Raw genomic sequence first — 12,853 nt, forward strand, 5'->3', positions numbered from 1 at the left:
ACAAACAGACTTGGTAAGATTTGGAGTTTTTGCAGTGCAGTAATTCATTTGAATAACGCCATACGTTGAAAAGACGCCACACAGACGGCCCTCCCCGGAAGCGAGGAGGAAGAATGCCTACTGAAATGTCTCTACGGTGACTTGTTTGTAGAATTTAAAGAATGACAAGCTCTCCCTGTGGTTTCATAATGACCCGACTTGTTCTCGATCATTGCTTACATTCTCGTTCATCACGTGTAAAAGCTGCTGCTCCGACTATTTAATCTGGGTGTAAATATGTCCAGGCATCACTGCTTTGACAATGCATGCCTGTCATTCCAACACTTCCACTTCCCCTCAGAGAGTGAGTCACAGCCAGGTATCACTGCACATTGTTCAGCGTTAAAATGCCCACATGGAGTCAACACACATCATTACTTCGCGCTAACGCATCAAATTTAGTGATCTTTTTTTGATTTTCTGCATTAAAATGAAGGTAGTGTCTACAGATACGGACCCGTACCCGTAGCCTGTGGCCTACGGATACGGCACTTTCCATTTGCCAGACAGATACAGACCCGTACGCGAGTCTCGCGAATCAAGAAGTTGCTAACCACTGCAAACTGTTGAAAGGTAAGCAAAGGTTAGGGTTAGTGTTAGGTTTAGGGTCCGTACCTGTAGTACCGATGCTACGGGTCCGTACCGCTAGCGTCTACCGGGAGTCACGTGACCAGATCTCGCGTATCTGATTGGCAAATGGAAAGTGCCGTATCCGTAGGCCACAGGCTACGGGTACGGGTCCGTACCTCTAGCAACAACCTAAAATGAATCATAATCTAAATACGACAAACATCCTTATGCAAAAATGAATGAAAAAGGCATTATTTACATACTTAATGGTGAAAAATTTATTGAACTTAACACTGACTTCCCTAAAAGAGGACATAACTGATGATGGGAGAAATAAGAGATCGTTCAGGGATCCATTACATCCAGCCACTTCCTACACTATCCGTAAACACAGAGCCCTACTGTTGTCCCACAAAGACAAAAATACTTCTCAAATATTGATTCAACTCTCTGTTAAAGGATTCGTATGTTTAGATATTACAGTATGCCTTCTTTCGATCACTTTGGTCTAGAAACCTTCAGAAAAAAAACATCGCCCTCTACAAACAGCAGAGAAAGATTTAACGAAAAATCGGTTCAACACTTGACGTGTAAACTCTACGACATTCACTCTCTGCCCAATAAGCAGCAGGAAAACCCCAAGTAGTGTAAACTTCTTTATCTTGCACAAGCAAATGAAATCAAAGACCTCTTGTCCAATCTCGGATATTTAGAATAATAAAGGCACATAAGCAGTAGCTGGCGAGCTAAAAATTCTGAAAACCAAAACTGAATGAAAACCGTTTTTTTCACATTCAACGGCCTGGGACAAAGTCTGTGGTTCTTCTGGATAAAAATAAGAAAAGAGCTGCAGTGTAGTGACAGAATAAATAAACATGAAACACTTCAAAGCTTCTTTCAATCACTGAAAAATGGAAGCCAACAATCACAATCTGTCTATTTTAACTTCACTTCCACGGAAAGACGGAAACATCGAATTGGAAAGAAGAAGAAAAACTTCACTAAAAATACTGCGATACTTTGCTTTGTGCCGTTTTTGTTTCACCTCTGCCCGGCTTATTCAACTGAGAAACTCGAAAAATGAAGTGAAATGCAACATCTTTTTTTGTTTTTCTTTTTTCCTCAACCCAAATAAATTCATCTAAATCATGCACATCAATTCATATTTGTTCAACAAAAGCAAAGAAAAAAAGAAAACAGCGGTTTGGTTGCCAATCTGAGTTAAATGAACGAAAGAAACTCTCCAGGGATTCCTACAGATCCCTCACCTCTAAAAGCAGATCATGTGTCAGAGGTCCCCATGGCTGTTTTACAAAAAGATATCAAAGAATGGTTGAAAAAGAACAAAACGGAAATGAAAAGTGAGAAAATTTGTTCCTCAAATGTCTGAGAAAAGTGCTAAAGTGGTTTAGCAGTCATCAATTGAACTATGGCTATCACTTTGTCCTATTGCTTTTTGCATTTTGAGCAGCGCTGACTTTTTTTTTTATTTTTTAAACGAAATATCTCCCGGATTGTTCCACACATCTGCCGTCAACTGACAGTTGGGAGTCAGAGGATGAAAAGTCTTTCACGTCTAGAAAGTCAAACAGTCTGCAGTCAGCTGCTGACACAAAACTGGTCCGACCTGATTTGATTCTTATCACTGAAAGAACCGGGATCTCATCCTCTGGGATTGGACAGTTACACCTGACTTGAGGCGAATGGTATCTGCAAAAAACGTGCTAGCATTTGTTTTAACCTGCTTGGAGAGGAGGTCGGTGGTTTTCCCACACAACACGTCGAATCAAATGACAGAAAAGCATTTAACAGTCAATTAAACAGGTTTTTTTCTGTTACTGACGTGAACTATAGAAACTGTCCTGATTCATCCTACACGCTGCTGCCAAGCAGAATTATTTGCATATACCATCACCTAAGACCTTGTTTTTCTGTGTGCGATCTGAATATTATCGGTTTAAATGTACATCGTGAACTTTAACATGCACTATGTAAAGCACTAAGTAGCAGAGGAGGATTCACACGACACGTTACTGAAGGACTTTGCTTTAGGAGGCATGACCTGACAGAGGTAGGTAACAACAACTAAGTCCAAAATGACAAATACAAGTCTAGCTTATAATTAGAGACTCAGAGGGACACATTTATGAGAGGCACAACCACTCTGTACCAGAAGCTACTGCAATTACAGCTCTGAAGAGGAGAAGGTAGGCAAGAAATGTCCTAGAAAAACCACCACTTGTGCTGTATCTTCAAGTTGGATTTTACTCCTCTCCTCTCGGTCTGTTTTTTTAAGCCGTGGCGGCAAACTTCCACAGGGCTTCTCGTTCAAACTCCTCCATCTCCTCCTCCAGGGAGTCGTCGTCCTTCTTGCCGTGGTCCTCTAAAACGTCCACCATGTCTTCCAGAATGTCCGCCACGTCCTCGGCAAAGTCGCTAAAAAGAACCCTGTCGTGGATAAAGACGCCGTCCTCGAAGAACTCCGTGGTCAGCTTCCTGATCTTGTCCTTGCTCTCTGGTGAGGAGCCCTCCAGCTTGCTCAGGTAGCCCTCCAGCAACTCCTCGAACTCGGACAGCTCCACCGGGTAGAGCCCCTCCTTGCTGGCGCAGTCGTCCACGGATGTGCAGCCCAGCTGAGGGCGGACGTTGCGCTGGAGCTTCTGTTCCTGGTCCCTCCAGAAGTCGCTGTTGTGGTGCTGATGAGGCTGGCGAGGCTGGTGATGGTGCTGTTGGTGCTGATGATGGGAGCTTTTTCCGGGCTTGCTGTGCCACGGTTTCTCCTTCCTCCGCTGCTCTCTGTCCATCTTACGCTCGTCCTTCTTCCTCTCCCACTCATCCTGGTGTTTCCTCCACGCTTCTTTGTGAGAGTTTTGCTTCTGGGACTTCCACTCCTTCTCCTTCTTCTCCTCTTTGTCCCTCCATCCTCCTCCTTCTTTGCTGTGCTTCCAGTCTTTCTCTCCTCTCCACTCCTTCTTCCCCTCTTTCTTGCCTTTGTTCCCTTTCCATTTGTGCTCCTGCGGCTTCTTCTTCCCCCACCTCTCAACTTGCTCCGAGAGTTTCTTCTGGATCTCCTCCAAGTTGTCCCTCACTCGTTTTCTGTCTCCTCCATCTTTTTTCATCCCGTCCAGTCTTTTCTTGCTCTCCTCCAAAAGAACCTTCTGCCGCTGGAGCTCCTCCTTCAGCTTTCCCCTCTCGTTTGAGTCCTTTCTCCTCTCTGGAGCAGCTGCTTTCTGGTTCCTCTGACTATCTTTGTCATCAGGCTGAGAGGCTGAGCTAGAAGTATCCGGGAGTATTTCCTGATCAGCTGTGGAGGATTCAAGATATCAAAGTTAAAATGACTTTAATGCTTATTTATTTTAGAGCTCAGCACTCTGACGAATCCATTTTATATCACAGCTGCTTTCTTTTCTGCATTTCACTGAATATTACCGTGTATGTATCAGACATTGACATTTACCTGTGAGCTGGCTGAGTTCGGTCACTCTGGCTCTCAGAGTCTCCAGCTCTTTCCTCAGCTCCGGCAAAGAAGACAGCTCCAACTTCAGGTTAGCATTTTCTTGCTCCAGATCTGCTTTACCTTGCTCATCGCCACTTGCTGCTACCGCCTTCAACGCCAAGTCCAGTTCTTCTTTCTGAGACTAAGAAATAAAGCAGCTCAAAGTCTTCAGTCGCATCCAGACGCAGCTCAACTTAGTCAATAATTAAAAACGTTTACTTGAAATATCATGAGGCTAAAGCTAAACAATTAACATGAATATGACTCTACACTGACCTTCAGTTGAGCCTCTAGCTGAGTGATTTGCTGGTTTTCCTGTGTCAGTTTATCCAATAGCTCTTTCATATCCTGTGGATCACCGCTAAGCCAGTCCTGGATTGAAAATCATTGGCACATAAATAGAAGACATATTTTAAAATGTCCTGTCTTTTCGTGTTTAGCATTTTCCTTTAAAGTTTTAAGGCATTTTTCATTTAAACAGAACTGTGCGAGTGAATTACGAGGCAGCGGAAACAGACCTGGCTTTGTTCTCCGTCACCCAGTTCAGAGTCGTCATAGTCACCTGCCAGACGACAAAACAACACCTTTACACGTCGAGTTGCGACACTTTTTATTGACACACAGGTGCCGAGCCATCTTACAACAGCATAAGCTGCTTTTGTTGCTTAGGTTGCAAAGTGCATTCTTTGAGTTCAGGCCACTGCTGGTGCACAACAGGTTGTGTTAATTTATGCAGGTTTCCTTTTTCATTATAAATGTGATGGATTTAGCAGCAAAAAGAACACATTCCCAGCAATAGATCATTTCCCTCCTTGACATAAGCACCGCAAACATCCAGCGTGTCCTTCAACACAGTGATAAAGAGCGTTATTACACAATTTAGTGTGCATGCTATTTGCCTGTTTCTGCTGCCACTGCATGAACTGCCAGGCCAGATTAGCGCTTGGACAGGTTACTGAGCGTTAGCCAGTGAGCGCAGAAGCTTACACTTAAAAAATATCTCCACTGGAGGCCCCTTATCCACGTCAGAGAGGAAACCTGTTGACATAGTGCAGCTTAGTCAACAAAATCTAAAGACAGACATCTAACTATCGCTGACGGCTGGAAATAAACGTGCTTATGTAATTCGGAAACACTGGCATCGTCACATAAGCAAAAGTGTAGCAAAGTAACTTTTTGAAAATATTTACAATGAATCCTTAACCCTGTAAAACCCACGGTTACACAAATACCTCAGTTTTTTTGTTATTATTATTCTCTATTGTATACATAGCTGTGTCACCTGTGATGCATCAGGTGGGGAAATGTGAGGTGACCGCAGTGACGTTCTACAGAAATGGCTTTAATATTTCTGCTAACGGACACCATACATGAATGACTTGATTGGTTCATTAAAAGCAGAAGCAAGCTAGCAGAATTAGTCACACATGAGAGGAACTCACCTGAGAGAAACAGGGAACCTAAGAAGAGCAGGACCAGAGCACCCACAATGCATTTGTTCATCGAGAGCCACGGCTTTTCCTCCTTCTTCTCAGCCAGCTTAAACTCCACTTCCTCTTCCTCGTCTTCCTCGTCGGAGGTTTTTGGTCTTGGTGCCTCAAAGGAGGGCACATTCCTCCTCCTCAGTCCGTCATCGATGCTGCTGGAGTCGCCCAAATCAAAACTGCTGGATGGCTCTAAGAGAAGAAGGAGAAAAACACATTTTAGAATGTATTTTTCTGACAGATAAACCTAAACCACATGTATTCGACCGCGGCCCCGAGTCACTTCAACAAATCATCTCGACATCTTTGGCGACGCAAGTGTAAGAACTGGAATTATTTCCAAAATTATAATTATCTACTGGCTGACTTCCTCGCACAAAATACCAGAATCAAGTATACACATGAACTGCACAACACAACAGTGTGTAAACAGCTTGTGAAAAATGTCTGACAAAAAAAGTAAAAAACTCAGCGCGCTGGTTGTGGAAATGGATGACATTCTCACTAAATTACAACAACAGTCATTTCATGCATGGGGGTTTCTTCATTTTCTCGGCAGGGTGTAGGCCTCCCTGTCATTCTGATAAATCGCTTTCCAGCTGCTAGCGTGACACAGATAAGAAACATGCTAACAAATTCTTCTGCAAGAGGACTTTCATTTTCTCCTTCCATCGAATTGTGCTAATTACAAAGAGCCATAAAGCACTTAACTTTCCTCAAGGCTGCACTACCAGCTGGGAAAAGCTGTTAACTGTCACGGAGGCTCAGACTCTGTGGGGGTCCCAGAAGGCCCGGCTTCAGTGTGTGGAAGTTTATGATAATATGATCGACTGTAACTATGTCAGGGAGGAGACTCTACCAAAGCACAGTGTTGACTAACATGTTGCGGTACTTTAAATGCCATTTTTGTCAAGTGATCTTAAGGCCCTGCCTTGAAGAGGGTCAGAGTGGAAATATACAGCTTTAAGCATTGACTGTATATTAAGATAAATTAAGTCTTCTGAAATACAGACTTCCTCAAGAGTGACTTTAAAGTCTAGTGTGGTGGTTTCAGCCATCGCCCCTTTGGCATGTCCTGACTCTTCCTAACTTGCATCTCATCCAAAACTGAGCAAAGAGGAGGAGCATGAGTAGAGCTATGTTGGGCCACGCAAATGTTTCTGGACCCATGCCTTTAATTACACATAACTTTAATCCTCAATACAATTTAAACAGGAACTTTTAGAAAAATGTAATGACATGTACGGTTGTTATCAGTGGGGAATGTAGCTACACAGACCAAAATACTTTTGTACCAGGGTGTAAAATCTGTTTATTTCCGCTGTAAATGTGGCCATTTTAACACTGGGGTCTTTAGGGATTGACTCGCTTTTGGCTCCAGCCTCTAGTGGCCATCTGGGAAACTGCAGTTTAAAAAGATCATTATTTATTTCAGCAAGAAAATTTTTTGCGTGTATTATTTTGTGTATTTCTCAGATTACTTAACAATGAACAAACACGCGGCCATGTGCTATTCCTGCAGTGAAGAACTGTACACAACACACAGCAAAATGAATAAGAGTCACATTTGCCCTCTGCTGTCCATTATCCACAAGTAGAAGAAATGATAGATTCTTCCTTTTGTCTGTATTGCTCTTTGATATTTTCTCGTTTCACCTTCCTATCTTTCATTTTTGTTACAATGATAATGATCATAATTAGTATTATTTGGGTTATTGTCCAGTTTGTAGCAAAGACTGAAGCCTGTCCAGCACTTTGGTGCAGAGTAAAATATCTGAAAAACTAGTGGTCAGATTGGCACACGTGAAAAGTCTAATAAAAAAAAAGATGTCTTGAGGGGCAGCTACCAGAAGGAAGTGATTTTCAGTCTGTTCAATAAATACATGAGTACATTTTGAAGTAGTCTGAGACAACATCATTTCATCTACTAGAGCAGGATTGCCCAACTTCTTTGATTTGGCTCTCGTTTCTGCTTACAAATATTTAAAGATTGTGGAATTTCTACAGCAATGAGTTTTGACCTGTGGAACCAAGCTGATGTTTTTTTGTCTCTATTTGTTAAATTTGAAGGATTTCTGAAGGTCTGGTGAGTTGAAAACATAAACTTTTCCACTAGAAAAATGTCAAAAAGTAAAATTAAAGTAGAAAAAAATGGGAATACTAAATGTCATCCTTTAAAATTTCTCATATACTCCTGCAAGATCATTTTATACCTTCTTCTTCTTCTTCTTCTTCTCTCTCATCTTGGAATTCTGTCTCGGATAGCCTTGCTGGGTCCTCTTCAGCAGCAGAAGCCTCCTCCTCTGCCTCGGCTGAACCAACGGTCTCTGGAGCGGGACTTTCTTCCCTGGATTGTTCTGTCACCAGGCTCTCTGGGACTAAGCTCGATGGCTCTGTACTCTCTGGAACAAAGCTGACATCAGCTTCGACATGAGACGGAGTATCAGCGGCAGTCAGGGTCTCTGTGGGGACGCTAACTTCGGCGTCAGCAGAAATTGCAGGAATCGGTCCAGCATCGGCGGCCGGGTCGAGCCCGAGTTCCACAGAGGTCTCAGTCATGACGGCAGCAGAGCAGGACTCCTCGGGCTCAGCTGAGGGGATTTCAACTACCGGAATATCAAGTTGTGCTCCCAAATCAATGTTGGTGACGAACGGCATGGCTCCTTGGGTCTCGTTGTCACTGGGGGAGCTGGTTACTATGTCATGGATGACTGGAGGCTGACTCTCCGGGTCGAGGTCTGGAGGATCGAGGAGGCTCAGTGGAAGAGGGCTCAGTCGGGATGGACTAGAAGGGATGGGACCCTCACTGGACTCTGGAGAGGTCTCTTGACACACCTAATGATAAGGGCAGTAAGGAATAAACGGTTATCTGCAAATACTTTAAAAAACAAATTTGTCATCTTTTTATACCTGGCATTGCTATTTTGTGACTTTTAATCCACATTCTTTTTCTCAAACTGTGTTATCTAAGTTAGCTCTCTGTTATTTTGTGAATTTGTGCCCAGAGCAGTGTGTGAATTTCAAGTGAACGGGTCTCAATTTCTCAATTTATTTCAAGCATAAGCACTGATATAGTTAGACTGTTGTCTTACAGTTGTTAACCTTCGCGTCGTTCGCAGGTCATATTGGCCCGGTTTAAAGTTTAAAAATGTGGGGGAAAAAAAAGAGATTTTCACAGTGAAACTTCTGATATCCACATTTTCAACATTTTTTGGGAAATCTTTGAACATTTTTTGGTGGAAAAAAAGAAATGTTAAAAATGTTTCTTAAGAACATTTACAAAAAAATCAAGTAAAATCCAGCAAATTTCTCTGGATTTTGGTCGATTTTCTTTTGTGAATGTTCATAAGAGAATATTACAAGTTTTACTGACATAAATGTAATCACTTTAGATATTTTTAGGATTATTTTAAAAGATTTTTACTCATTTTTTGAAAATATTTACAAGAATTTTCTTGCCAAATTTGGGGGACTTTTTAAAAATTAAACTTTTAAGGGAATTTTTTAAGGAATTATTGGAATTTTCTTCCTGAAGGTTTTGCTGAATTTTCAGAAATTTGGGGAATTTTTTTGCTGAATTTTCAGATTTTTTTCAGACAAGGAAACATGTAGAACAAACTGTAAATAAACGCACTTTATTGTAAATAAACAATTTTGCACAATAATCTATCCATCTATCTATAGAAGTTGGTAATACAGGTCTAAAGTGTTATCTGTCAAATGATAATTCATAAATCATTACTGGTAAAAACAAATATGCAGTAAGATGATTGTGGTTCATTGGTCTGCCCTAAATAAATTACTGCATGATTAAACATGTACCAACCTGATGGCCCTCCTCAGATAGGACCGTTTCTACAGGTATGTCACCTGGTTTGAATTCAGCAGTGGCTCCTGAAATAACATTCACACAATAAAATATTGAAGCAAACAATAAGTTTAAAAGCAGCCTGATTTATTTCTGCCACTTGGCCACGCTACCTGCCAGCTCCTCAGAGAGACTGGGGACGTCGCCCAGGCTCTCGGTGCCATCGTCCACGGGCCCCACATTCTCAACTGCAGCCTCCTGTAGAGAAAGAAGATCCAATAAGATCAATCTTCCCACGAGCTTTTATATTAACACCTATAGCGCCATTATTGGCAACAATGACCTTGACATTTACAGTGCACCCAGTACAGGCACGCACCTTCGCTCGTGCACACAGAACACCCGTGCTGCAGAATAAGTGGTCATCCATTATTGGAACTGGGTCATAGGGTTTTAATTTTCTCTGCAGTGGGCCCTTTAGTTGTCTTAATAAATAATAAACAAGGAACTGAGTCAGACTTCTTCCATAATGACTTCTGAAATACTTGATAATAGCAGCTACAAATTACAATTAGCTTGACTTTAATGTAACATCTATTATTGTCAGATGGGATTTTGAGCACAAACTGATAGCTTAAAATGATAGTGTGATAAATAAGTATTACATTCCCTGTGAAGTTTTCTGTCATTTTGGACAATAAAGTTCTGTATGTAACTGTAAAGTAGCTTTCCATTATTACATGTGTTTGTCACAAGAGTTTGATCCCAAATTTTAAGGACTCACTGCAAAAAAAATGTGTCCATTTAAAGCAAAAACCCAGTATTGGTTCACTTTACCCAACACTAAGCAACAAAATAAAGTAAAATATTATAAGAACTCCTTAATATTTTCCTCTTAAGTGTCTGCCTGAGTAGAGACTGACAGAGTCATGACAATGCATAGAAAGCAGATATGTATGGAGTTACGGGAGTGCCAAAATAAAAGATAAAACTGTTAAAAAAAAAGGAAATAAATGCATAAATATAAAAGGGAATAAATAAAAGAATAAATAAAAACGAATCTGTTAAAAAATAAAGAAAGAAATGTGGAGAGAAGACTAAATTAAAAATAAATTAAAAAATATGAAAATAAAAAGGTAAATTTTGTCTTTGCTTTTCCCTTTTATTTTTCCATTTTGTCATTGCTTTCTCCATTCCAGTCTTGTTTGGAAAAACAAAAGAAAAAAGAAAGGAACAAGGGACAAAAAAACCCCCCACAAAATTTCATTTTAAATCTCCATATTTTATCAATTTATTATTAATATTTTTAAATGTATTCCTCTTGATATTTACATATTTATTTCCTTATTTTTTAACAAATTTATTTTCATTTATTCCTCTCTATATTTACACATTATATCCTTTTTTAAAAACAGATTTCTTTTTTATTCAGGCACTCTTGATTCCACAAACATGCAAACAACAAACCGATTTAATATATATATATATATATATATATATATATATATATATATATATATATATATAGAGAGAGAGAGAGAGAGAGAGAGAGAGAGAGAGAGAGATAGATACACGTCAATGCCTGCAGAAATACAGAAATAGTGCCTGAGAACAGTGAATTTAGGCATAAAAATAAAGCCATGTTTTCATTCAGACTCGACCTATTATCTAATTTATGACTCATAAATGGATTCTCTGCAAACATTCACTGTGATTTTCTCGTCTAAGGAGGCTCAGGGTTGCAAGTTGAGACACGACATATTTTACACGAGCTCGTACTCATGAAACAGGATAATAACTGGGCTCCAAATGACATCCAGACACACGGATCTCTGCAGCGTCTCCCCAGCCGGTTCTCTGGTTCTTACCTCGGGGGAGAGGAGGGTCCAGCTGTTGGTGGAGGAGCCTGTGCTGCCGGTGCTGTTGCTGTTGTCAGACATCGCCCTCGTCAGGCTCGATTTGGCACAGCACGGAACGGATTCGGCTTCACGATATCCTGCATGTGACGACAGAAACAACGTGTTTTCATTGAACGTGCCAAATGCACATCTGCCTCGGAGGAGTCGGCAGGATTTTGCATGCAGGAATCTGACTGTTACTGATAGTTCTGCTGCAGAAAATGCACATAAATGACCGACTATGCTTTATTTTGTGCAGGATTTGCACGGTGCACATGCAGACTATAGCATAGGAGGAAAGGATTATGCAATAACGGTGCCGTTTAAGAGCCCATACACGGCGGGATTACAACCAGATTGTCGTTGATTCAAGTTATGTAACAGTATGGTGGCATCCATAATACACCACTGCGCAGTTAAAACAAAAGATCTAGACGGGAACAAAACGGCAACCTGCTCGTTCTGCTCACCACCGCTGACTATTTCCAGTCAGTCGTCCATTCACATCCATCCATTCAGTCAATCTGCTGTTAAATTACCAAACATGGTCAAACCCCAGGCACGAGCAGCCCATTGAGCCACAAACCAGCAAACAAACGCTAATTCTCACTTGCAGACAACACTACGCGCACAAAATCTCACTTTTGCACACATAAGAGGCTAAATTTAATGGCTACGTTTGTTGTAGCAACCAAATTCAAGGTTCACTCGTGATGGTAAACAAAGGATGGTAGGATGAACATTCCCACTCTTCCGCGTTCCCATTCAGGCCCAGCAGCTAGCAGCCGCCGCAAACACAAGCTCCCCGCAGTCGAACAAAACCCAAGAAAGACGAGTTATTTACCCCGGTGGCTCACACTTCAGCCGCTCGCTGTTTTTTTCCTCCAAAAACGTTTAGTTTGTCAGCAGGAACAACGCTCCTCTCTTCCCGTGAACTTGGGAACTTTGGGAATTCCTGGCTGCGTCACGTCGGCCAAGGCGCCTGTCGTCCAATCGGATTTCGGGAAAGGCAGCGGAGCTCCCGCCTCCGGAGCGCGCCCGGGCCAATCAGAAAAGGGTGTCGTGTCAGGGGAAGCGACGTGCAACGCGGCGTGATTGACGTCCGCAGGTGGAAGTGGCAGGTGACGGTGGTCAGCTTCTCCTTGGTTTATAATAATACGGCTTCATGTGAACATGCGTGCCGGGTCCACATATATATACAGCGGGGAGAGGCTGCTCGGACCAGCCGCTCTCTGACACGTCTGCACGGCTATATTTGACTGCGGGACTTACCGGGGTGGACAACCCCTTCACTCGTATTGCTCCAGTGTGGACATTCATTTCATCATCCGACTCTTTCTCCACTATTATTAGTCTGTTAACTGTTTTGTCAGGGATAGGCACATTTACTTTTACATCTCTGTTTGTCTGAAATTGAACACGACACAAAACACTGCCATTGATGACGTTTTCTGATGCTTCACTGAGGATAATAAAAAAAACATTCCAACTTAAGATGAGAGAAGATAAACTTGATTTATTTTACTCTTACTTTCATTTCAATTCATTTTCTATTAAT

The 12,853-nt window shown here is 41.7% G+C and overlaps 1 protein-coding gene across 1 annotated transcript; it reads right to left on the reverse strand.

The window, feature by feature from the left end:
- Positions 1-872: 872 nt before the first annotated feature.
- On the reverse strand, positions 873-12,306 carry pbxip1a (pre-B-cell leukemia homeobox interacting protein 1a). The gene is made up of 10 exons (XM_022208425.2): positions 12,140-12,306; positions 11,266-11,393; positions 9,571-9,655; positions 9,416-9,483; positions 7,803-8,424; positions 5,548-5,781; positions 4,624-4,667; positions 4,382-4,477; positions 4,067-4,247; positions 873-3,913 (listed from the first exon to the last, which is right to left on the reverse strand). The coding sequence occupies exons 2-10, from the start codon at positions 11,335-11,337 to the stop codon at positions 2,901-2,903; spliced, it is 2,415 nt and encodes an 804-aa protein (XP_022064117.2). The 5' UTR covers positions 11,338-11,393; positions 12,140-12,306; the 3' UTR covers positions 873-2,900.
- Between the last annotated feature and the right edge of the window lie 547 nt (positions 12,307-12,853).

This window comes from Acanthochromis polyacanthus, chromosome 11, assembly GCF_021347895.1.
Source record: "Acanthochromis polyacanthus isolate Apoly-LR-REF ecotype Palm Island chromosome 11, KAUST_Apoly_ChrSc, whole genome shotgun sequence".
NCBI lineage: Eukaryota > Metazoa > Chordata > Actinopteri > Pomacentridae > Acanthochromis > Acanthochromis polyacanthus.

What these genes read in the sequence shown, in the direction of transcription:
- pbxip1a (XM_022208425.2), bottom strand. Translation starts at nt 11,337, where the DNA reads ATGTCTGACAACAGCAACAGCACCGGCAGCACAGGCTCCTCCACCAAC. An exon ending in TCTCTCTGAGGAGCTGGCAG is followed by an intron (nt 9,484 to 9,570) that starts GTAGCGTGGCCA and finishes ATGTTATTTCAG; the next exon opens with GAGCCACTGCTGAATTCAAA. An exon ending in TATCTGAGGAGGGCCATCAG is followed by an intron (nt 8,425 to 9,415) that starts GTTGGTACATGT and finishes CCTTATCATTAG; the next exon opens with GTGTGTCAAGAGACCTCTCC.